Here is a 23,116-nt window from a genome sequence, read left to right on the forward strand (position 1 = left end):
TGCATCACCCCTCCCCCTCCCCTCTTGTGAAAGATGATGCTATGGTTTCTGAAGGCACTTGTAGTTGCGGCATCACACCCGCGTTTCAGCGCCTTTCGGCTCGGCAAGGTAGAAAGCTCGCAATTGGCACAGCCCATCCCCTGTAGCGCGTACCATTCTCATCCACCCTTATTGACAATGGCCCATGTGGGTCCTCTATCTGCTTCTTCCCATCCTTCGGTGCTGCGAAGACAGCGCATCATAACGGCGACAATCCCTCGGACCAGTAGCCCCAGGCGGCCGAGCTATCGGTGATTTCGAACCTAATCAAGTGCCGATGCGGCGCTTCGTTTCACTTTCCGTACTATATTTTGACTCATTCTTGTTTCCCTCCTACTCAAGAGAGCACATAAGTGGAGAGCGCAGAGACACCGCGCCTTTTCATTCCTGCTCACAGTCTCTCCACTTTCTCTTCCCTGGCCTGTCTGCCTCATCAGGGGCTCGGTGCTTCCCGCTTGCCCAGGTACATCGTTGCCACCTTAGGGCAGCGCATTGGTGCTATATCATTCGGGTGTCTCGTTTTGCGACTTCCAGCCTCGTTTTTTTTTTAAATATTTTGTATTCGCAGGGAAAATCGGGTACTTTTTTTTTCTTGGCCGTATCCCCCCTCCGTCGAGCTGCTTTGTGAGCGCGAGTGTGTCTGCCCGCACGCGCATTCCCCTGCTAGCCCCCCCCCCCTCGCACTCTATTCCCCTTTTTGACATATATATATATATATATGTATTTGGTGTCTCTGCGGTTGCCCTCGGTCTTCCTCTTTACATCACACCACACCTCAACTTGGGACCTCTCACCACTTTTTCTATTTTCTCATCAAACTTGCTCATTGTGTTTGACGCATCTGGGTCTCTCTACCCCCCCCCCCCTACCATTCAGCAGTCCATCAAGTTGACCGCGCCCACGCGAGATCGCCGCCTCAATACACATCGACGTGAGACAAAAGGCTCATTATCGTGTTTTGTATAGCCGCTGGCGTGTGTGGCTTCTTCCCCACAACGTTTCCCCGACGTCGCTCATATTTTCTCTTCCCCTCGTCCCCTGGTCATCTCATTGACGAGCACACGAGTGGCTAATATTGCATCAGTTGTTGTCTGCAGCTCGCCTGTGTCTGCTCTTTTCCGTGCGCCCCCCCCCCCTTCCCCAATCTATCACGCCCCACTTAAACCCCCTGTCCTCCCTCCTCCGTGAGCCCTCCTTCGTTTGCATCTGATCTTCTTAGTACTCTGTTCAAGAGACCGGCACAGGCACAGCGCAAAGGGAGAGAGGAGTGCTCAGCCAAATCAGCGCTGTTGGGACACTTCATGGAATAGAGTATATCTTTCTATCTATATAATCTGAGTAAATAAGGTATCCGTGGTTTCCAGACTGAGGCATTTTTTAATCCGCTTTTTTTTTGGTCTGGTGTGGTGAACGGTACACGTCCATCGGCGCCCCGCCTGGTCAAATGAAATATTCAGTATGCGGTGCTCGCGTCACCTCCGGGAGCCTGGAGGAGGGCAACGCCATTCCACCCCCGGATCTGAGTAGTCCTCCTTTTTTTTACGGCTTTATCACGTTAATCGTTCCTCTGAGTTCCATGGCGTGGCTTCTATACACTGCATACACGTGGATGGAGGACAGGTCGACATACTTCCATCACGCCTCACCAATCCTGAGCTCACGCTGGCACGTAGTTCTCTGGATGGCGGTCTCACCGCAGCTTCTTTTCCTTTGCTTCTATGCTAGTTGGATGGGCTGGGAACTCTTCAAGCATAACTAATGCAGTGACGTCTTCTCCCCCGTCCTATCTGTTGTGTGTTTCTTTAATCATTGCTTTGCTTTTCTTAAACTCATGAATCGCTTGGTGACAGGGATGCGTCACCACACGCTAAGCTCTCCGCACAGAAGTCGATAAATATACATCATCGTTTCTTGGCCACTTCGAATCACAGCTTGGTTGTGTTGACCCCCTGTGGTGCGGGGCGTACACTTCAGCTTTACAGGCTGTTTAAGTGGGTGGCAGGTGAGGGGGGGGAGTCCAGCGCCCTCTCCCCTCCACCCCCCCCTCCTACCAACCCACCGAGAGCCCCTACGTCGCACCGCTTCTCATGAGCACAGAGTCAGTACACCTACCACGCAGGGAAGACAGAGACACTTGGCCCTGTTGGTGTGGTGTTTGGAATCCCCATTTGCGCTGTGCCGAGGGGGGGGGGGCAACATGTGGTAATGGTGAGGATGGGGGGAGGAGGGGGGGGGCTGTGCTGACCAGACGGTTTTGGCGACTGCTGAAACGTGTTTGTGCACGTATATGAGCTGCGCTGTGTAGCGTTCCCTTCTCCCACTGTTCGGCTTTTGGTGGATGCCCTCACTTGTCTCCTTTCCACATCAGTGGAGTCTTGCCGGGTCTGTCCTCCCCTGCCAACACTGCCTTTCTGCAGTTATTTTTTCCTTCTCAGGAAATCATTCACGTGTACCTTCTCTTTAATGCGTTGTCGTTTGCAGAACCGGCGATAGGAGCGATAAATATGTGATGGTGCTGCTGTGGCACAAAAGAGGCGCGTCCATTTTTTTTGTTGTGGTGCCCCTCCCCTCCCCAGCCGCCTCCCGGCTCCCGGCCTCTTTTTCTCTCATCGCCGACTGAATCGCTATTGTGGCGAAGAATGAAGGACAGCACCGACATCCACAAGGACATGCCTTCTCCTTCCTCCACACTTTCGTATCTAACAAAAGAGAAGAAGAAAAAATCGATGCTGTTTTTTTTTGTGTAAAGTTGCAGTTTTTTTCCCCCCTCGTTCATCTCGGGGCCATCGACTTTTCTCCCCTTTCTCTTGGCTCCCTTTTGACGTTGATGTCGTGTTGCTGTTACACCCCTTGACGCTCTCTGCACTTTGTCGCCGGCTATTCCAAAGATTCCAACGATGTACGCCGCCGGGTGACGGGCTTATCCTTGTAATGTTGGCGCAGGGACCCACGCTGTCTGGCGACTTTCCTTCTCACATCACACATGTTTGAAATATCTCGGAGCGGGAGGAGAGGGGAATAAACGCAAGAAACTGAATTCAAAGTAACATGAAGGCATCATATCGAGGCGAGGCCTCATCGCCAACGATGGAAGTAACAGCCAAGTTTGTACTGCTGCCTGTCTGTCGAAGAGGGGGAGTCTTTTCTGCCCCAATCCCCCTGATTTTAGGTGGCAAAGCAAGTAGCTGCAAGAGGTCTCTTCACACACAAAAAAAAAGACTGCCAAGCGCGCGTAGCGAAAACGTGCCACTGGGCCCGGCTCGAATCCCTTACCCCCCCCCTCCCCCTGCAACTTCCTTGCATCTTTGCCGTGCCCCTCCCCCCTCTCCCTTTCCTTTTGTTCACCATCTCTGTTTCAAAGGCCTTTAGCAGCTTTTCGTCCCCCCCAAACCCCCGAACCCCCTCCACCCTTTACCATTCGCACATTTCCATAGCCACAGATAACCTCAACGCCGTCATGTCGTTCGACATACCCGACTATCGTCAAAAACCATTTTTGCGATTCGTCTATGCGTGGCCCGCGCTCATCGGCATCGTGCTCTTCAGTCTCACGACTTTCTGTGGAATTTTTACCTGCCTTTTGCGGGGGGTTGATGGCGGTTCGACGCCACGCGTCGGCACAAGTACCACCACCTCGGTCCGCCGAGATATATTTTATGTTGTAGCCGCTCCACTCATATTCCAGGGACTGTTTGTGAGCATCTACACGACATGGTTGAGCTGGAAGTTCTTCCGCCACAACTGAGTGCCTTTCTGACTGTAACTGGGGTGACGAGCAGTCACCGCCTTCGTTTTTCTGCTTTTTAACTCTATGTTTATTGTTTCTCGAAGAGCGCTGCTGCCCCTCCTCTCCTCCACCCCAAACCAGATAGTATTTTGTCGACTACAGAGAGGGTAGGCTTGGATTCTCTGCGACTTGGCGCTGTCACCACTGTCGCATGCAAGACATGTGCTTTGTCTGTTCCTGTCCCCTTCCACTCCTTCACCGGCGCTGACTTGAGAGGGATGACACGGAGGGGAGTGCATGTGGGGCGGAGGGGGAACTGGTTCCCTCCCTCCCCCCTCCCCCAAAGCAGCAGCAGCAGCAGCAGCAAACACAGCCATACCACCTAGGGTCGTTTATGAGCGCCCGGAAAGCAGCCTGGTGGCACTTCGGTGTATCCCGTTGAACTCCTGCCTTGTGTGCAGTACTCAATGGCGGCTCCGGAACAACGGCGGGGGATGCGTTATCGTGGACGCCTTGCGTCTCCTTCCCACCACTGTTTCTCGCCTCCCATCTCTTCAACCGAGCAGCGTATTGAGGCGCTGCATGCTGTGTGATACCAACTTGCGCATCACCAGCTGAGAGAGTCCCTTCTTTGCCCACTTCTTTCTCATTTTCTTCCCTTATTTCTTCATGCCTTTTTTTTTCCGAAATGGGTGGTGTCGTCGTCGACTCTGTGGTCGTGTGTGTGCGTGTCTTGGCGGCGCACTGTGCCCCCCTTCGCATGGCGACACACGGGAGAAGCAAAAAACGTGTAAAAGATTATCCCTTTCGCTTCACACGTGAAGGGTACACCGGCCTCTACAGCGAGACGCGCCCTTGCTGCGGCTCATCCGTACACGTCGCTGACATCAACGTCTCTAACTACCTTTTCCCGAGGCTGTGCGGGGTTGTGCAGCAGAATTGCTCGTCCGAATCGCATTCAAGCTCACCTCGTTTATTTTTTTTTTGGAGAAGAAAAAAAAAAGCATGTCCTCGCCGGGAGACGGGAGAGCGAGGCTGACTGACGAGGAGGCGTATACGTCGCTGTTGGAAATTTGCACAGAGCTCATTATTGCGGAAGACACCGATGACACCCCCTTGAGGCAACCACTTCGAGTACTTCATGATCTTCTCCACTGCGAGGACCTCAGCGGCGACGCCACCGTGTTGTCTGTGCGCGCAGTTCGCATTCTTCTCGAGCGATTCATCTCTCCGCCTCCCCGAAAGCTGCGGGTGAAGCTGGTGGAGTGCGTGCAGGCGGCTCTGGGGCGGGTGGGTCGTATGATGAGTGATTTACCAAGGAGGGACATTGATTTGAGGTTTGTTCACACAAGGCGGTGGGAGCTGCAGGAGGAGTTACTTCAGTGTATGTCTGCCGCTGCAAGAAGCGCCAAAGTGATCCAGGCTGCCCTGCCTCCGCTACAGGAGCAGCTGAGTTTCTGCTTGTCGGTGATGGACGTCTCACTGGACATGTGCCTGCAGGCACTGCGGATGTGCTGCGTGTTACTTCGTAGTTGCAAGTTGTCTTCGCAGCCGAACCTGATCGCCCAGATTCGTGACTTGTCTCGGAGCAGGTTGGTTGCACTTGAGTCCATGGAGATGAATCAAGATTGGCTACGCCTGCTTCGGCACCTGACCGAGGTCGCAGTGACGCTCAAGGCGTACGCGGAGCGACCGCTAGACACTTCGGAAGCGAACACGACGGCCAGGGAGAAGAAACACAGAAAACGGAAGCGCAGCACTGCACCAAACCCCCAACGTATGGTGCCGGTATCCGCAGCAGGAGTCGATGGTGAGCGTCGCGAAGGAATTGATGAGGCGCTCATCCTGCTGCGACTCTGCCAAAGAGTTTGCGCCACACCACGTCTCGACCATGCCTTTCGCAGCACAGTGTTCAGCTGCGCCAATGCCGTTCTCTCTCACGGGTCGTACGTGGCGGGTATTGCGGCAGACATTTGTATTACCGTCGCGATGGATCTCGCACGTGAGCTGAATCGCAACGTTCGCACTACTCTCACGATTGGGAATCCATTTGTGAATCGCGATGGCGTTTCTGGCTCTAACAGTGGGGCCTCCACGACACCGGTTGTGGATGCCGACGAGGAGAGAGAGGAGGACCTCCTGAACAATGGCGAGGATGCCAAATGGTATCTGCCGGAGCCGGAATGGCCACTGCTTATTCTCATTGCGAGACTCTTCGCTGCAAAGACCGTACCGGCAGCGAAGCACATGTGGTGGACCGTGGGTAGCGACGGGTACATGTCTCGGTTCTCCAAAGAGGACCGCACCCGTCTTACCAACGCTTTCTTCGCTGGTCAAGATGTCCTGGATTTCACCAAGCGCAAGACCCGCGTTTACATTTCGAGTATGCGTGAGTTTGTTTATCCCTTCGATCTTGGCTGGGGAGTTTTCTTCCAGCCAATTCCGTGTGCTTTTGCTCTAACAGCAGCTGTGCCTGTCGCGCCATCCCTTCAGTGCTCGCTGACGCGTGCAGGCGAGCTGGCGCTTGCACTTCGTAAGTGCAACGTGCCTGCGCTCTTGGAACACCTTCAAGTCGCCTGCCACAACGACGGCAGTGTCGGGGTTTACGCTCAATCTGTGCTACTGCAGGTCCTGCTGATTGCTGGACCGCACGCCAAGGATGCCGCACGTGCTGCACTTCGGAGTTTTTTGGCAGATGCCACCACCTCGCTCGTCGAGGAAGTCTCCGACGTTCTTGTGCGACATGACAAGGCATGGGCGGGCACGCTGCTCGAGGTAGGTGTCGCAGAGACGATCCTGCGCCGCAGCGTCTCGGCCACGGCGGTGCGGAGCCCCGTACTACAAATGCTTCGTCGTGAGGCCGCCAGTTTACCCTCGACACCGCCGCTGCTGCCGCACTCTGAGCTCTCAACGGTGAGACCGCTGGAGCTGCGACGCGTGTTGAAAGGTGGGGATCGCAGTGGTGTCCAGGGGCTTCTTGAAACACTCACATTCACCGAGGCGTGTGCGTGGGACACCGAGGCATGCAGACAAATTGTTCTCGATCTGGCTGATGCCGCCCAGACGAGCGGCGCCGCTCCGGCCAGATGGGCACGACAGCTGGAGCAACACCTGACGGGCTTTGTGGTGAAGCGTCTCCAAGACTTGGCGTTTCACCTTCAGCAGTCGAGAACGCTCAAGCAAATTGTAGAAGAGGAAGGTGTGGTGGAGATTATTGTGTGCGACAGAGGCCGCTCCGGCCGCTTCACCTGTCCTAGTCAGCACTCCCTGCACCACCATCATAGCCGCAACTGGAAGTGTGATGAATGCAGCGCCAGTGGCCTTGAGGACGCGTGGTCCTGCCGGATGTGCGACTACGATATCTGCGCTTCATGCTCAAAGACACACTGTAACCGCGTGAGCGGTGCCTTGACGGCTACGGTGCAGGATTTGCTGAAAGATTGGCGGGGCTCCGTGGACAGGTCTGCAGAAGGTCATGCATCACTCGAGAACGTTTTCTTTTTCACTGAAGAGAGGGGCCTTATTTCCACTGCCACGCCGCTGGCTGGTCTGCACGGGCAGACGGCGCATCTCGGTGAGGTCTACACGGCCTGTCCTTGCGGACTCGTCTCCCCTGGCTCTGCGATGGCGCCAGATGTGGCAGGGGCGACGCACAGCTCTCTTCTTGGTGCGCTCATCTCCACCTTTGGTCGCACATGTGGACAAGATGTGGGCGTACAGCGGTGTCTCCTGAAAGCATACGAAAGTGCCGGAGTATTTGTGTTTCTCGGTGGCGCCCGCGCGATCCCCGAGGAGCTTCGGTGTCTGACAAAACACTTGGCTCCCTACCTGCCACTTTCAGTGAAACATCTCATAACGCGCTACGTCGCGATGGGCTGCCGTCGTTATGCATTCCAAATACTCCATGATCAGGAGGCCACGGTCATGTCACGAAACACCGGCGTTGCCCCCGAGTCGTCGAAGTTGGACAAGGTGGATGTGCCACGCAGTGATAAACCCGGGCTGCTTCGAGTTTTGTACGACACTTTCTGTAGCCTGCCTTCTCCGCTAGTGACGTTGGACTTCACGTTCGAGGGTGAGGAGGGATTCGGTAGTGGTCCATCTCAAGAGGTGTACACGGAGCTCTCGGCGTACTTCCGCGCAGAACCGAAGTTTTGGTTCGTTACAGAGGACGACGGTGGGGCAGATCCGGTGACGTTGTCTTTTCCGACCACCAAAGCCCTTTTTCTCAAGGAGTTTTTCGTCCTTGGTGCCGCTTGTGCTCGCTCCTTCATCGATGAATACAGAATGGACATGGATCTGCTTCCGCAGGCGTGGCCACTGTTGATGCTGCCCTCTGTGGGGCTTTCCCTGCACCAGAACGCCGAAAGGCACACGCCACTCCATGCGATGACTGTGCCAGCACTAACGAACTTGCTGGAGGTGCTAGACCCGCTGCTGCACCGAAGTTTCGTGCAGCTGCGGTCCTTTTCGGAGACTGAGTTGGCGGCGGCGGGGCTAGAGATGGACGATGGAACTCCCCTCAAAAGCCATGCCGACCTGGAGCAGCATATACAGCACACAGTGGTTACCCGATTTGAGGTTGCGTTGGAAAATTTGCGCCACTTTCAATTGGGTTTACTTTCCGTAATGGAGGTGGAGGCACTGTGGTGCCTCAGCGACGAGGAGCGCAGTGCGTTACTCTGTGGCTCGGACGCGGTGGGCGACAGCCTTCTCTTTACGGAGGAGGAGCTGCAGGCACAAACAACGCCGGGCAACGGCTACTGCGGTGGCAGTACACACGTGAAAATGTTTGTTTCCATCGTCGGCAGTGAGTTTACACGTGCACAGCAGCGGGATTTTCTGGAGTTCCTGACCGGGTCGCCTCGACTGCCCTTCAACGGCTTGGCGGGTCTCGGTCGATGCATCACTGTGGCAATGAAAGACATGGAAAGCAAAAAGGAACAAACCCTTCCCTCCTGCAACACGTGTTTTCTGTACCTGAAGCTGCCGCCTTACACAACCCGTGAAATCATGAAGGAGCGCTTACTGTTTGCTGTGACGGAAGGCCGTCGCAACTACAGTCTTTCGTAGGCTCTCCCCACAGTATTTGCTGGCATTCAGTCAAGCGTGTGGCTCCCGCGAAAAGGTCATGGAACACCTGGAATGGGCGAGTACCGATAGCAAGGCTGGTGACACGCAATGCTGTCGCTGTCGCTACAAACTCAAACCGCCTATGTGCCTCGTTCTTCTGCAGCTCTCCCCGTGTGTGTGTGTGTGTGTGCGAGTTGAGTGGACCTTTTCGCCGCATTCCTCTCTCCCACTCTCCCCCGTCGTCATGGTCGTCGTCATCGCGCTCTCTCTCCCTCCACCCCAGTGTGCTGTGACGCTCTTTGAGTTTTTTTTTCCTACGGCTAAGAATCGCGTCTCTCTTTTTCCCTCTAATAAAAATACGCGATATTTACTAAAAAGCAAGGCATAAACAAGGGAGAACGAGGCGTCGTTGTTCTACACGAAAAGCCTGCGCTAATTCGCACGCGCCCGGCACCACCGCGTACGCCATATGCCACACCGCACTGTTTGCTCATGGACTTTTTGCCCACTGTGCTCTTCTATTCTCTCTCCCCCATCCCCCCCCCTCCCCCTCCCCACCTCCCCGCTGGCGACCGGGGTGGGGGTGGGGACACCGCTTTGATGACCTTGAACAAGAGGGGGTAACGCTGCGAAGGAGTGTGCAGGAGGGGAATTTTGTAGTTTTGACATGAGGTCCCACTGCGGAGGTTGTGCAATGTTATGAGTGTGAGAGTCATGGCAGACCTGTTACGTTGCTCCATCCGGTGATTCTGCTGGTATACACCTTTGGTGTCGGCTACGGTCCCCCCTCCCCCTCCCCCCCTCCCCCCCCCCTCCCTCCCTATCCTTTACACGCACCTTCGCCTCCTTTAACTTTCTCTGCTCTTTTCCTTTCTACGCAAACATATATCAAGGGGCGTAGATTATGGCGCTGTGCACCCAGCAAACGAGGCGTCGAACCAGTACGATTACATCACCACGAGAACAGGCACGTGCGCAAGCCTCTTCTTATTAATCCCACTACCCACCCGCGCAACGCAGTCAGAAGTTTTTTTTTCTTCATATCTGCATACATATACGTAACTGTCTGTTACCACCCGAGAAGCGAACGAAGCTTCTATCGCTTCCACCCTCCTTTCCCGCAGCCCCCTGAAAAGGAAAATCCAAGTCGCATCAGCAACGGCCGCCACGAAATGTCTTCGATGGATTCAATGCGCCTGCAGGCGGCGATTCGCCTCATTCGTAAGTGCAAAACCACGGAGGAGGAGCGGTCAACCGTAAAGATGATTAGTGCGCAGCTGCGCAAGGGCTTTTCAAACGCGAAGCCGTACATCCGAGTGCGGTACATGCTCATACTGCTGTACATCCGCATGCTCGGCTACCCCACGGAGTTTGCCCACATGGAAGTCCTCAACCTTCTGTCCCAGATCGATTTCTCCGGAATGCGCATCGGATACCTGGCACTCCAGCTCCTGTTCAACGAGAGCGATGAGGTGCTGACGCTTGTGGAGAACCGCATGCTTGCCCACCTCAACGTGAGTGAATCTTTCCGGGGCATATCCCAAGAGCAGTTTTGCCTTATCGGGATATCGCTGAACGCTGCAGCCAATGTAGCCAGCGAGGACATGTGCCGCGACTTCCTCAGCTCCATCCTGCGTCTACTCCAGGGGACCCCGCAGCCGCTCCGCGGCAAAGCTGCCTTGGCGGCACTGCGAGTGGTGCGCAAAGCTCCCGATCAGGCGGGTTACATTCTAGAGCACTGCACAGGACTCTTCGACGGCAACCATGAGTCGCTCATGTGTGTGCTGACGCTCGTCATTGAATGCCTTCAGACGGACAGCGGTTCAAAGATGATAGGGGCCTTTCGAAAACACGCCATGGGCGCTGTGCGGGTCCTGAAGAGTCTGGCACTTTCACCTCGCTTCACGGACGAGGACGTGAACGGCATCACTGACCCGTTTTTGCAGGTGAAGCTGCTCCACTTCATGCGCATTATTGGGGCAGGCAGCGTTGTCACCTCTGAGGCACTCAACGACGTTCTGGCGCAGGTGATCACGAACACGGACACCCCGCACAACGTGGCGAATGCTGTGCTCTATGAGTGCGTGCGCACGATTAATGCCATCGAGAGCGATGGGGGCCTTCGCACTCTCGCTGTGAACACCGTCAGCAGGTTTCTTGACTCCGTGAAGGATAATAACCTGCGCTTTGTCGCACTGGAGACGCTGCTGCTGTATTCCAGCAAGAACTTCGATGCCGTGGTGCAACATCAGGCGATCATTCTGGAATGTCTGCGCGATAGTGATATCTCGATCCGCCGCCGTGCGCTGGACTTGACTGTGACGCTCATCACAGTGAATAACGTGCGGCTGCTCGTGCCGGACCTTATTATGTACTTATCTCTTTGTTCAGAAGATATGAAGGGCGACGTGGCGCGGCACATATCTGATGTCATCGAGACGCACTCCCCTAGCGAGATCTGGCGTGTGGATTATTCCATCCGTTTTCTGAAGGCTGCGAAACAGCTCGCCCCGCTGGACTTTGGCCGCCGTTTGCTCATCGTTCTCTCGAGTCAGCCCAAGGATGTTCAGACGCGCGCGGTGGAGGCGCTGTGGGAGGAGGCGTCGTACCCCTTCGATGCGCTGCATCAGTCTCGCAAGGCGCTTCTCATGGTTGCACTGTGGTGCCTTGGCGAGTACGTAGAACTCCTCCTCGATGCCGTGAAGGGAGTAACGGGCGCCGACGTGGCGACCTGCCTTTGTAACATCATCACCAACACAAGTTGCACTCTGATCAAGCAGTACGGTCTGACGGCGCTCATGAAAGTGGCTACGAAGTGCCCTGACGCCAAGCCACAGGCCATGGCCACGTTTGCGAGCAACATGTCAAGCAAGGACTGCGAGCTGCAGCAGCGCGCGTGCGAATACACAGCGCTGCTCACTGACTTCCCGCAAGAAGCAGCCTTCAGCTTTAGCCCCATGCCGGCCATCACCCCCGAGGATATCGCCGTAAAACCAGTGGAAGTTGTGTCAATGACGCAAGAACAGCTCCACCAAGAGACAGCTAATACGCTGGATGACCTCTTCAACTTCGACGGTGTCAGCAAGCCCGACCTGCCCCCTACGGACACATACACCACACCGGCCGCATCGCCCCCTCACGTTGCCCAACCCGTTACAGCTCTCTTTGCCTCCCCAAAGGTATCGCCGAACTCACCGAGCACCATGAACCCATTAGACGACCTGTTCGACAGCACGATGTGTGCACCGGCTCCATCGGGACCACCGCTGACGGCTGCCTCGAAGAGCGAATCCGGGTCGGCGCATCCTCGGGTCGGGAAAGGGGTCACTGGTGTATGTGTCTGCAGCTGCGCCGACTTCAAGGTGCTGCTCTCGGCATGGATGGAGGGCGCTATCATATTCGCAGATCTCGTGTTGCAGTCTAACCTCAGCGAGGAGGTTGGGCAACTGAACTTTAGTGTTTCTGTGCTCCGGACGTGCACCGTGGATGTCGAGCCTTTGCCAAGCACTATCATTCCTTTTGGAACAGCTACGCAGCACCTAAGGGTGGACAATACGCAGAACACGACCAAGCCGCGCACCTTGGCACTACGCGTGAAGATAACGTATGCCGTGTACGGTGAGGTTCGTGAGCAGGCGTTCCAGGTTTCCCAAGAACTTTAGCCGCACCGTGAAGCCGCTCGCTGGAGGTCGACACGTGTGCACCTCCCTATCACCGACTCTCGGTGTAAAGAGGAATAGTTGGTCGTCCTAGATAGCGTTCCCCACACTCCGCACCGTTGCCCCCCCCTCCCCCCGCTCTAATTGGTGGTTGCCTTTTTTGTTTCTGTTTTTCTCTGGTGCCTTGGTCTCTTTCTTTCCGGGGATGGGGATGGGGTTGGGGGTTGGGGAACAGGACAGGCAGACCCACCCTCTCGCGTCTCTCAAAAGTAATTGCCTTTATTTATCCCTCTGTCTTATATTTCCATTTTCGATGTGCTGTGGATATGATGCCATGCAGAGTTGCTTGTTTGGGGGAAGGAGGAGGGGGATGGAGGGGCGGGGAGGGGGGGATGCGATGGACTAATGATGTTGATTACGTCAAGACATCACTCGTTTGGAGGAAGTTTCTATCGGTTGCAGTGCGTGCGCTTCCCTCCCTCCCCCCTAGTCTCCCCCGGGGCTGGAAGGATCGTGTGCGTGTAAAGGTCTCTTCTAGCTGCGCGTTCCTCTGCCTACCGCTCTTTTTCAAGTTCATTCACGAAAAACAGAGCACTGTTTTTTTTTTTGCAAGTTTGTGTGTGTGTGTGTGTGTGTGTGTGTGAAGAAACGTTCACAACCGCTCTATCGTGATGTCGGCTTAACGCCTGTGCGGAGGATGAGGGTTGAGGAAGGTGCGCACAGGAACGCGACGCTGAACCCATTTTTTTGTGATGCACAGCCGTCTCTGTACCATCCCTGATGGTTTTGCTTTGAAGAAGAGCAACAACAAAAACAGAATAATCTCCCCTCTTTGGATTACAAGCGGACCATTGAGTGCATCACCTCCGCCCTCTACTGATGACGTCTGCGTAGGGTCTCTCTTGGCGCTTTACACCTACCTCTGACCCCCCCCTCCCCGCCCCTCCATCTGTACCTGTCTTTCGTGCTTCATTTCTCACTCGTTTCTTCTCCACACGCGAATCGTCGCTGTCACTGTGTTTGTGCGCGCAGTTTTTCGTGCCTTGCTCTCAGGTTGATGGTCATCTGCTGAGAGTCTTCTGCCCGCGCTGCTAACTCCTCCCTTTACGTGTTGCGAGTGCACTCTCCCCCATACCCCCTTCCTCCTCCGCCGCCCCCCCCACCCCCCCCCAACACACACACACACACACACACTCACCATCTCCTTCTGCCTCTCTTTCTCCGCAGAAGATAATTCGAGTTTTACCTTCTCTCATCTCCGCTCCCCGCCCTCCCCCGTGAGACCATGTCGCAGGAAGACCAAGCCAAGGCAACAGAGGAATACGACTACGATCGTGAGCTCTACCGCTGCCCCATCTCGTGGCCGATCACATCTGACAAGCCCAAGATGACCAAGAAGGTGTATTCTCTCATCAAGAAGTCGGTCACAGCGAACAAGAAAAAAGGCATTGTCAAAGGCATCAAGGATGTGACCAAGGCTGTGCGCAAGGGCCAGAAAGGAATTCTGGTTCTTGGGGCTGATGCTTCTCCGTACGACGTCGTGGCGCACTTCCCCGTTATGGCCGAAGAAGCAAAGATTCCGTACGTGTGGGTACCCTCGCGTCAAGATCTAGGCACTGCAACACAGTGCAAGCGTGCTACTTCTGTGGTGCTGTTGAAGGCGAACGAGGAGCTCAAGTCGAGCTATGAAAAGATTGTGCTCGCCATCGAGGATCTGAACTCACAAGAGTGAACTCTACGTAAGTCGCTGTGTAGTACTCCAGCAAACAGTACTTGGCCTCGTTCGGCTCAGGGCGACCTCACTTCTTTTGACACTGTCGAGCATGATGCAGCGATAACGTTGGGTATGCGAACCCAGTGTGTGAGGACGAGGCTGCGTGGGGAGGGGGGAGGGAAGGCTGTGATGTTTCCAAGGAGGTGTCTGATATCTACGCGGCCCTCTCCTGTGATGAAGCGTGGCGCGGGAAGGGGAACGACAGCCTCCTCATAATATTAAAAAAAAGGGGGATTTTATTCCTACGCACATGCATCAGGAGAAGGAGCGGAGGGGGGGTGGGGTGGGGGTATACGTAGAGTACGCCGGTTGTGGGCGCGTATGTGTTTGCCCCCACCCCCCTCCCCTCGCACGCGCGCGTAGTCGCATCCGAAGGCGTCACGCTTTCTTTTCCCCCTGTCCCGCCTTGTTCCCAAGTTTGGCATGCGAGAGGAGGAGGAATGGAGGCAGACCCCCATTGTGTCGAGGACGATTCGATCACGACATTCCTGTCTCTCGAATCACCGCCCGCCAGCGCTGCTTTGTTTTTCCCCTTGTACTGGTTCTCCTTTAAAAGAAAATGCTTAAAACGAAAGGGAAAGTGGATTTGTTCGTCTGTTTTTTTTTCTTTGCGTCGTGGTCGTGTCCTCATATATACGCCACTCTGAGCAATGGAGAAAAAAAGGGTGAGAGAGGGATGTCGTGTCCGTGCGTCCTAAAAAGGTGTGGGGGTTTTGGTTGTGTGAGCGGGAGGGTGTCGCAGCGCCCCCCCCCCCCTCCCCTTCCTTTCTACACACCCCTTTGTCCCTCCGCCGCACTTCGGCTTTTTTTTTCAGTTCTGTGATAATCTCCGCGACTTAACCGACAATTGAATGCATCCCTCACAAGTACATCAAGTTGTTTTTCATTCTCGCGGATGCGCACGTCCATGCACGCCACGCATTCGCGCGCATCTCTGGCCAAGTGGTCATTCGTGGCGTTCGGTTTATTGGGTAAAACACTGAAAAAGACAGCTGAGACATCCCGCAAAGGCTGCCGACGTTGTTCGTTCGCCTGAGGCCTCTTGGATATCCCATCAGAACTGAATGGAGCGGCCCTCTCACCTATGTGAGGCGTTGCGGCAGAAGTTACCCCCCCCCCTCTGATTTCACTGCCAGGGGAGAAGAGTTCTGCGGCCCACTGACGCCGTACGAATCCTTCAGGTACATTTATGCAGCGGTGTAGATCATGTTCGCTCTCTTTTTTTTTTATGACTCTCCACTAATTTCATTGACGTCTTTGCCCCCCCCGCCCCACTCACCACCACCACCACCACCGTTTCTCTTTGTCTTGTATCGTGTGCAAACTCGGTGAATCAAACAGGTGCCGTTACACTCATTCGGCTTCTTCTCGGTGCACAGACAAGTACGCCTCAAAAGGACTGCGGCGCATACGAGACAGTGGTTGCTGCCTTCTCGGAGGGATACCCCCCCACACACACACAGTCGCCTCTCTCTCTCTTTGCGGCATGAAGGTGGTAGCGAAACCCATCAAAGGAGTGAAGTTAACGTTGGCACGCACGCAGCCATGCAGTTCTCCCTCGCCATGACTGCCACGCCACACCGGTCGTGGTACATTGACGGCGATGTGGTGAAGGTACGGGTGGGCCTAACTTGCGTACCCGAGATGGCGCAGGACACCCGAAAGGAGCTAATACCGCTGCCAGGTGTGCAGCAGCACAACCACTTCTCCATTGATTCCTCGGAGGCGGATTCGGGTGAGACGGATGTGCGCGTGGGGCCACTCGAGGTTGAACTCCGAGGACTCGTCGAGGTGGATCTCAGTGTCATGAAGCCTATCCGTTGGCCAGCCGCAGCTGGTGACAGAAAAATACAGATGAGTCCGCCTTCTCGCGGTAGCCCTTCTGTGGAAGTCTACACATTGTACAGCACCGGTAGAAAACATCTGCGGGAATGGATGCAGTTGAAGCGGAACGAATCCGTCGCTATAGAGTTCGTCTTTCGCCTACCGGAGGGATGCCCACCCACATTCAAGGGTCGAGCCGCTGACTACCGACATGATATCACCATATCTGCTACCTGGTTTACAGCTCGGTCGGCATACTCCGCAAAGGCTGCCGCCCCGCACACCTGCGCGCTGGAGATACCCCTGATCGTCTTTAATACGGTTGCCAGTGTGGCTCAACTGCCCCTTATGTCGCTCTTTCCCCTCCGCCCGGACTCGGCGCTTGTAGCTGAGGGTTTCCACTTCCAAGCTACATCACTCGCCGCAGTCCCAGAGCCTTCAATGGCGGCGCCACTCACAGATGTCATGCGCCCACAGGACGCACAGCTGCGTACCTCCTTAACTGTACGTCATGATGCCAAGGCAATGATGCAGTCCTGTCTAGCTGCCCAAAGGCAGCCCCTGTCGCTCATGATGCCATGCAGGGGCGTCAACGTGCTTCAAATTCACCTGCGCTCCTCTTGTATCTCTCTCGGCGACTACCTCCAGGGTATGCTCACGGTGATAGAGCCAAGCCAAGGGCTGCAGGACACCATAGATGACCTACAAGCGCAGCGCAAGCAACACCAGGAAACTCCAGTGCCTGTATCCGTCACCCTCTCTTTGGAGCTGCTCGAGTGCTGTACGCAGGAGTTCGCCTTGGCGATGCAAGACGACAGTGTGGTGGACACCAGGGTACATGGCTTTGACAAGTTTATTTGCGCGAACAGGCGAGTTGTTCATCAAAGTGAGTTCTGCGTTCTCGATACCCCGTGCGTTCCCTTCGAGTTTTCTCTTCCCGTGGGATTCCTGCCCACGACGACCATCACCGACATCACGACTTTCCTGTGGCAACTCCGCGCGGTAGTGACGGTCGTGCCGCGCAAAGCACTTGCTCTTACTGCCAAGCCGGGAGTCGATCGTCTCGGGCCTCTCCTAGAGCCCGTCGCAGGTGTCTTTCCCCTGCTTGTGGTCCCTCCATCGGTGCCGTGCAAGGTGCGACAGGGTGCCGCGTGGTAGGAAGCAATGAAGGTGGCTCCGGGTTGGGTACCTCTCGACGCCGCTCTTATTCCCTCCCCCCTCCTCTCCCCTCCCCCTTCCCTCCCGTCCTCTCTCTCTGTAATACGTGCGGATGGTCTTTTCATTGCTCAATTCAATCCCTCACAACCCTCCAGGGCTGTCGACTTTGCCTCTGTAGGGGCTTTCCAGGTGGCGTGGTGCGCCCGCAGCTCTCAGTGAAGTTCCGTAAGAAAGAACAGAGATGTGTTTTTGGGATGTGTGTCAATGTCGCGTCACTTCTCTCCCCTTGATGCCAATGTTCAAACCTGGGCGCTGTGGCTTCTGCCCCCTCCCCACTGCACTTTTCTCTATGCCCGTGTCTCTCTCCCCTTCCCTTCCCGGCACCTCTTTGTCCCCAGGTCCGTTGGTCTCCGCTGCCCCGTTCTCATTCACCTCCCCCCTCCCTCCCCCCCCCCTCACTGAAACGGAACACACCGAGGCGAAGGCACGTACGCTGGCAAGTTTTCTTGATGGAAGGTTTCCAGACGCGCGCTACCAGCGCAGACTTGTATCCGCTGCACGTCCTGCAACGCGGCAATAAGACCATCGCCGTAGTCGGGGAGGCCGCACTATGTGCACTGCCCATGGGAGGTGACGGGTACACACACCGTCTCGTCACCTCGCCCACCGAGCTAGAGCCATTCTTGGTGGATCTGGCAGCAGTGGAGGCACCATTTAAGTGGTGCGCGCGGGTCACGTGCTCGGTGTCGCGCAGGCTCAAGCAACACTGCCTTTTTGTGAAGTGTCTCTCGCACGACCTGGCCACCTTTGCTCTCCTCGAGGGAGTCCCTAGTGACGCGAACGCGGTGGAAAAACTGTGGGGAGAGGTGAAGCACTCCGTGGAGCTGTGGGAAGATCTCTCCACGGGCGACGGCACCGAAACGATTCACGTGCATCTGATGAGCGTGCCGGAGGTGCAAGACGCGATTTCCTATACACTAGAGGATATCCCGGGTCCGGATGCAGCGGCGCAGGCGTCTAGTCCAGTCACCACCCGGGTCCATCTTGGGAACTCTCTGAGCGAAATTGTTGCAGCGGTGCGCCAACTTTTCGATCAGCTTATTGGTGGCGAAGCACAGAACTTCACTGACACGGAGGTGTGTTGGCCTGCCTGCATGCTCTTCCCTGTAAACGTGCATACCCGCGACGACGCGAGGCGGCGGGCAGAACACGCATCACTGCTGCTGCCCTATCAGGGTCTTTTACATCACCAAGATGCCATTCAAGCCTGGACCACATGGGAGGACTTGCGCTGGCAACACAGGTCGAATGCAGCTTTTGACTTCCGAACCAACGAGACTTGGGAACGGCACCTGGTCACCAGTCCGCACCGAGAGCTTGCCCCTGGACTCGAACCATCCATTAGCGGCGGTGAGACATTTTCAATCTGTCGTCCCTATGATTACTACCACTACCGTGTGGACGGCTTCCGCGACGATGGGTGGGGCTGTGCCTACCGCAGTCTGCAGACGGTACTTTCATGGTTTCAGCATGCCGGTCTCATGCGCGCCGCCATCCCGTCGATCCGGCGCATTCAGGAAGTTCTGTACCAGATCGACCCCGACAAGGCGAACCGGAAAACCTTTGTCGGATCGCGCGACTGGATCGGCAGTTTCGAAATTATGCTGGTCCTGCAGCACTATGTCCCAGCTCTGGAGTGCACCATCAAGCGGCTGGAAAGCGGCAAAGACCTGGATACGGACCCCTCGGTGCAGTTGCTGCTAACTGAGCACTTCCGCAACCCGCGCGCCGCTCCGGTGATGATAGGAGGCAGCAGCTATGCGCATACAATCCTCGGGGTCCATATAAACGTCCACACGATGGAGGCACTGTACCTGATCCTCGATCCACACTACTCCGCTTGCCCAACGCATCTCAAGACAGCCATCAAGAAGCGTTATATTGGCTGGAAAGAGGCCTCAAAGTTTTTCGAGGCGGGTAGCTGGTACAACTTGTGCATTCCACGTGCAGATGTTCTCGATCCTCGATGAACAAGTGTTTTCTCCTGTCTGAGTGAGTGGACGCGTATAGGACTGTGGAAAGGAACGTTCACTGTCGGACTGCACACGCGTGTCTTCGCGTTCGCCGTTCAAGTGTGCCAACCGCCAATCAAAGCGCCGAGATTAGCAGCCAAGGAAAACAAAGGGAAACCGATTTGGCAAGGGTTACATCCATGCACATGCCATGAGTGGGATCTCAGACCTCCGCGCGCTGGTGTGGTGCGCGAGGCCGCCACGTTTATGGATGTCTATTCCCCTGAACTAGTAATGCTTATGGGGGCCGGTTTATATGATGTTGGGTTTTTTTCCAGCCTGCCCTCTCCACCAACACCACTCCGATTACTGCTCTCACGCTGCGATGCACCCGGCTTCTCTCTAACCTGGTGGTGTCAATTTTATGTGCAATGCCTGTGCGCACATATGTTGCCACTTTGCGTGTGCATCACAACCTCCCTCCTCCTCCCCCTCCCCTCCCCTCCCTCGGATCTTTCACGGGACTTTTCTATCATTGATATAAATATAAAAATTTAATTCACCTATATATATATATATATTTATATAATTATATATACACGTTTCGCCCTTGTGTGTGTGTGTGTGTGCGTGGGCACCTCTGTCACGGTATTGAGCCGGATTCCATGTACCTTTTCCGAGGAAAACAAACGCTGATCCCGCCATCACCCTCACTCTGTCCTCCAGTGTGTCTGTGAATTTGCCACGCTTCATCATGCTCCGCCGTGTTGCCACGAAAACGACGATGGCGGCTGCCGCGCCTCTGCTGGCCAGTACCCGCGCCTACAACTTGTTCGTCTTCAAAGACCCTGTGCGCCGCCCCCAGCTTTCTCCTGAAGAACGGGCAAAGGTGAAGATCAACTACGCCGAGTGGCCTGAGGAGTTCCGCGACTTCGACCCGGAGGACCCGTACAAGAACTCGCCCGAGATTATTGAGGGGCTCAGCAGCTGGAACCTATTCCTGTGGGGTGTCGAGTGCGCCTTCATTTATCAGTTCTACGAAGTGGTTTTCCCCAAGAGCATCTGAATGCCAGGCGACATACAATAGGGAGGGGGAGCGGAGATCATGTAATGGAGGAGTTTCGACGCGCGCAGATGCCACGTTACTTCCGGCTGAAGAGTTCGTAGGACTCTGCGTGTCTGCGAGTCCCTCTGTCCTGGACGTGCTAAACTATGCGAGCCCCCCCTTTGCTTTACCCCCTCGCCGCCCCCTCCCTTCAACTTGTATTGTGCTTCCGACTATCCTCCTCAAACTCTGTTAGGAAAGCCTCCCCGCTGGCGACGCTGGGAAGTAACAGTAAACCACCGCAGAGAGCGAGGAAAGACTGTGGTGTGGTCTAGTTAAGAGTATCTTGCGCGCGCATTTGTCTCACGAAATAGGCTGCGCAGCCCTGTTGCCATCCGCTTTGATGGAGAGGGGCGCGGGAATGCCAGTGTCGCTCTCCTCGTTAACAACAAGAGGTGCATCTCTTCATGTGATGATCCGATGATGTTTTCTCTATGTTTCTTCCTTTTTGTGTGTGTGTGCGGACGTGAGCGAAGGCGAGTGTAGTATGTAGTAGCGAAACACCAGATAAAAACAACAGGAAAAGAACAAACACGTAATGTGTAGTTCCCCGCAGTAAAACCAGGCGAGCATAGCCGCGCGGAAGGTGTTCGCGACAAGAGAGGCGTCTCGAAAATTTTGGGGGAGGGGGAGGGGTGAAGAATGGATGGACATCGTCGTATGCAGACATGAGAAGCCATCGACTGGCTTCCATAGGGGTACCGCATCGACTCACTTATGTCGAATGTGATACTCCGTCTGTAACGAGGTCACCAGACTGGGTCGCACGCGCTTTCACGGTTTGCATTTTCCACGCAGCAGCACTCGCATGCGTTGCGTGTGTAGGTGGCTGTCCGACACTGACTCCCTCCGGTTCACTACGATGCCTTTTGACCTGTACGAAGCGAGCATTGTAAGTGTGTGTGTGTGTGTGTGCGTGGAGGCTGAGATGATGACGTTATGGGAGTGGGTACTTGAGAAACCCTTTCACTTGTGCCTCTTGATCTCCGCTTTCTTGTTTCATGATATTTCCCACTTCCGTCTTATTGCGGCGCGTATCTCGACGACACAGGTCGTACGCTCTGTGACAATATCCCCTCGCCTTTTTTTTTTCTGTTGTTGTGTGTAAAGCCTGTCACGCACTGCTCTTGTGCTTCTCTGCCCTATTTTTTTTTTTGCCTCCACCTTACTTCGAGCTAAAGCGGATCACCAGCAACAGAATTCACTGTACATCACGAGGAGCCAGACACGCATACACGCGAGGGGTATGCGTGGCCTTACCGCGCCGTAACACAGAGGCACAAGAGGATTTTTCCCTTTTACCCCCACGCTGGGACAGCGCGCTTCTCCGCTCTCTAATCTCGTCGCTGACGCGGGGCCTCAACCCCTGCGTTTCGTGTGTTGTTGTGCTGTTTTTCAAGTATCTCCTTGAGGTCATCAATTTATCCGCTTTCACACAACGTTTGAAAGGCAATGAGACGATTCCACTCTGTGACGGCGCTGCGACTCGGGCAGTGTGGTGGCGTTCCTCATTGCCCTGCACGGCAACCGTGCTCAACGGCGATCGGCGCTAGGCGCTTCTGTACCAGAGCTACCCGTGTGCTCTTTGCGTTTTCAGGCCGGTCACGCGCTGGGTCTCCTCCGAGCACCTTCCCTCCTCCCGCCAAGGCAAGCGCTGTACGCTCCGAGGAAATCTCGTCGGAAACGCCACCGCCGCTGCCGCCACTCCCTGATACTCGGGCCGCATTTTCTACACAGGAGGCGCCCATCTCCACAGAAGTGGCATCACCGGGCGCCGCAGCGGAACCCACGACGGGAGGTGCGGAGCACTTAATGACAGACGCCTTTGCACAACCGCGGTCACCACCGTTGCCTCCCCCCCCATCGCCACCGCGACAGGACAGTCTTCTTCGCCGCCTCCTCGCCTCTTGGCAACAAGGGGTGGTGGCCAGCATTGGCGCCGTCATGGGTATCGGTTTTCTTGTATATTTTTTATACACTCCGGTGAAGGAGGACACGGTACACCACACTGCTGTGGTTGCGTCTGAGGCGTTGGCTGACTCCCGACTTAGGGAACAGGCTGTGCAACTCACAAAGGATGTGTTGCTGGAAGTGCTGCGCAATCCCAAATCCCTTGATGCCACTGTGGATGTCGTCGTCACCCTTCTGGGGCGGGAGGAAACAAAAATCGCTGTTTCCTCTCTTCTGCAGTCATTGTTCGAAGATCACTACACCCAGGAGGTGACGAAAAAGTTCGTGCTGCGCGTGGTGCAAGATCCTTGGATTCAGGATCAACTGCAGATGATTACAGAAGAGCAGGTGCGCAAGCTGCTGAACAACGCCGCCATCAAGACTGAGTTGTCCAAGTTCCTCCTCAAATCTGCCATGGAATCCCTAGAAAAACCCCAGCTACACTACGAGGCGGCGAAGGCCGTGCGTCATTCTGTTGCGTCGCTCGCGAACTTCTGGTGGAGCTGATGCTGTGCAGCGTCCCCCTCCCCTGCACTCCACTCCACTCCACTCCCCCAATCTTTTGTTCGATGGCGGCGTACACTGTGGCGATGTGCTTGGAAAGGGGAAGGAGGGGGTAGAAGTGATGTGCGCGCCGCCACTAATGTGCAGCTGGGAGACACGGGAAAGACCATTTCCTCTTTTTCTCTCTCTCTCTGCTTGAGCGTTACTTCCCCTTCGCTCTGATGGGCAATGTGCCGCGAGCCTCTTCAAACCGCGAAGTTTGATTTTTTGCCCTCCCTCTTTTACACTCAG

At 55.3% G+C, this 23,116-nt stretch overlaps 9 protein-coding genes across 9 annotated transcripts; all 9 read left to right on the forward strand.

Annotated features, from left to right (window-relative positions):
- Nucleotides 1-1,483: 1,483 nt before the first annotated feature.
- JKF63_01961 (uncharacterized protein) lies at nucleotides 1,484-1,798 on the forward strand (the record flags this gene model as incomplete). The annotated part of the gene is made up of 1 exon (XM_067898004.1): nucleotides 1,484-1,798. One exon carries the CDS (start codon nucleotides 1,484-1,486, stop codon nucleotides 1,796-1,798), a length of 315 nt encoding a protein of 104 aa, XP_067754161.1.
- A 1,750-nt stretch (nucleotides 1,799-3,548) lies between these two features.
- On the forward strand, nucleotides 3,549-3,704 carry JKF63_01962 (uncharacterized protein; the record flags this gene model as incomplete). Its single annotated transcript, XM_067898005.1, has 1 exon — nucleotides 3,549-3,704. One exon carries the CDS (start codon nucleotides 3,549-3,551, stop codon nucleotides 3,702-3,704), a length of 156 nt encoding a protein of 51 aa, XP_067754162.1.
- Nucleotides 3,705-4,771: 1,067 nt separating this feature from the next.
- JKF63_01963 (uncharacterized protein) lies at nucleotides 4,772-8,839 on the forward strand (the record flags this gene model as incomplete). Its single annotated transcript, XM_067898006.1, has 1 exon — nucleotides 4,772-8,839. The coding sequence occupies one exon, from the start codon at nucleotides 4,772-4,774 to the stop codon at nucleotides 8,837-8,839; it is 4,068 nt and encodes a 1,355-aa protein (XP_067754163.1).
- Nucleotides 8,840-10,011: 1,172 nt separating this feature from the next.
- Nucleotides 10,012-12,501, forward strand: JKF63_01964 (uncharacterized protein; the record flags this gene model as incomplete). Its single annotated transcript, XM_067898007.1, has 1 exon — nucleotides 10,012-12,501. One exon carries the CDS (start codon nucleotides 10,012-10,014, stop codon nucleotides 12,499-12,501), a length of 2,490 nt encoding a protein of 829 aa, XP_067754164.1.
- A 1,282-nt stretch (nucleotides 12,502-13,783) lies between these two features.
- Nucleotides 13,784-14,230, forward strand: JKF63_01965 (uncharacterized protein; the record flags this gene model as incomplete). The annotated part of the gene is made up of 1 exon (XM_067898008.1): nucleotides 13,784-14,230. The coding sequence occupies one exon, from the start codon at nucleotides 13,784-13,786 to the stop codon at nucleotides 14,228-14,230; it is 447 nt and encodes a 148-aa protein (XP_067754165.1).
- A 1,587-nt stretch (nucleotides 14,231-15,817) lies between these two features.
- On the forward strand, nucleotides 15,818-17,254 carry JKF63_01966 (uncharacterized protein; the record flags this gene model as incomplete). The annotated part of the gene is made up of 1 exon (XM_067898009.1): nucleotides 15,818-17,254. The coding sequence occupies one exon, from the start codon at nucleotides 15,818-15,820 to the stop codon at nucleotides 17,252-17,254; it is 1,437 nt and encodes a 478-aa protein (XP_067754166.1).
- A 509-nt stretch (nucleotides 17,255-17,763) lies between these two features.
- On the forward strand, nucleotides 17,764-19,284 carry JKF63_01967 (uncharacterized protein; the record flags this gene model as incomplete). Its single annotated transcript, XM_067898010.1, has 1 exon — nucleotides 17,764-19,284. The coding sequence occupies one exon, from the start codon at nucleotides 17,764-17,766 to the stop codon at nucleotides 19,282-19,284; it is 1,521 nt and encodes a 506-aa protein (XP_067754167.1).
- A 736-nt stretch (nucleotides 19,285-20,020) lies between these two features.
- Nucleotides 20,021-20,332, forward strand: JKF63_01968 (uncharacterized protein; the record flags this gene model as incomplete). Its single annotated transcript, XM_067898011.1, has 1 exon — nucleotides 20,021-20,332. The coding sequence occupies one exon, from the start codon at nucleotides 20,021-20,023 to the stop codon at nucleotides 20,330-20,332; it is 312 nt and encodes a 103-aa protein (XP_067754168.1).
- A 1,491-nt stretch (nucleotides 20,333-21,823) lies between these two features.
- On the forward strand, nucleotides 21,824-22,828 carry JKF63_01969 (uncharacterized protein; the record flags this gene model as incomplete). The annotated part of the gene is made up of 1 exon (XM_067898012.1): nucleotides 21,824-22,828. One exon carries the CDS (start codon nucleotides 21,824-21,826, stop codon nucleotides 22,826-22,828), a length of 1,005 nt encoding a protein of 334 aa, XP_067754169.1.
- Between the last annotated feature and the right edge of the window lie 288 nt (nucleotides 22,829-23,116).

Source organism: Porcisia hertigi, chromosome 34, assembly GCF_017918235.1.
Source record: "Porcisia hertigi strain C119 chromosome 34, whole genome shotgun sequence".
In the NCBI taxonomy this organism is placed as follows: domain Eukaryota; phylum Euglenozoa; class Kinetoplastea; order Trypanosomatida; family Trypanosomatidae; genus Porcisia; species Porcisia hertigi.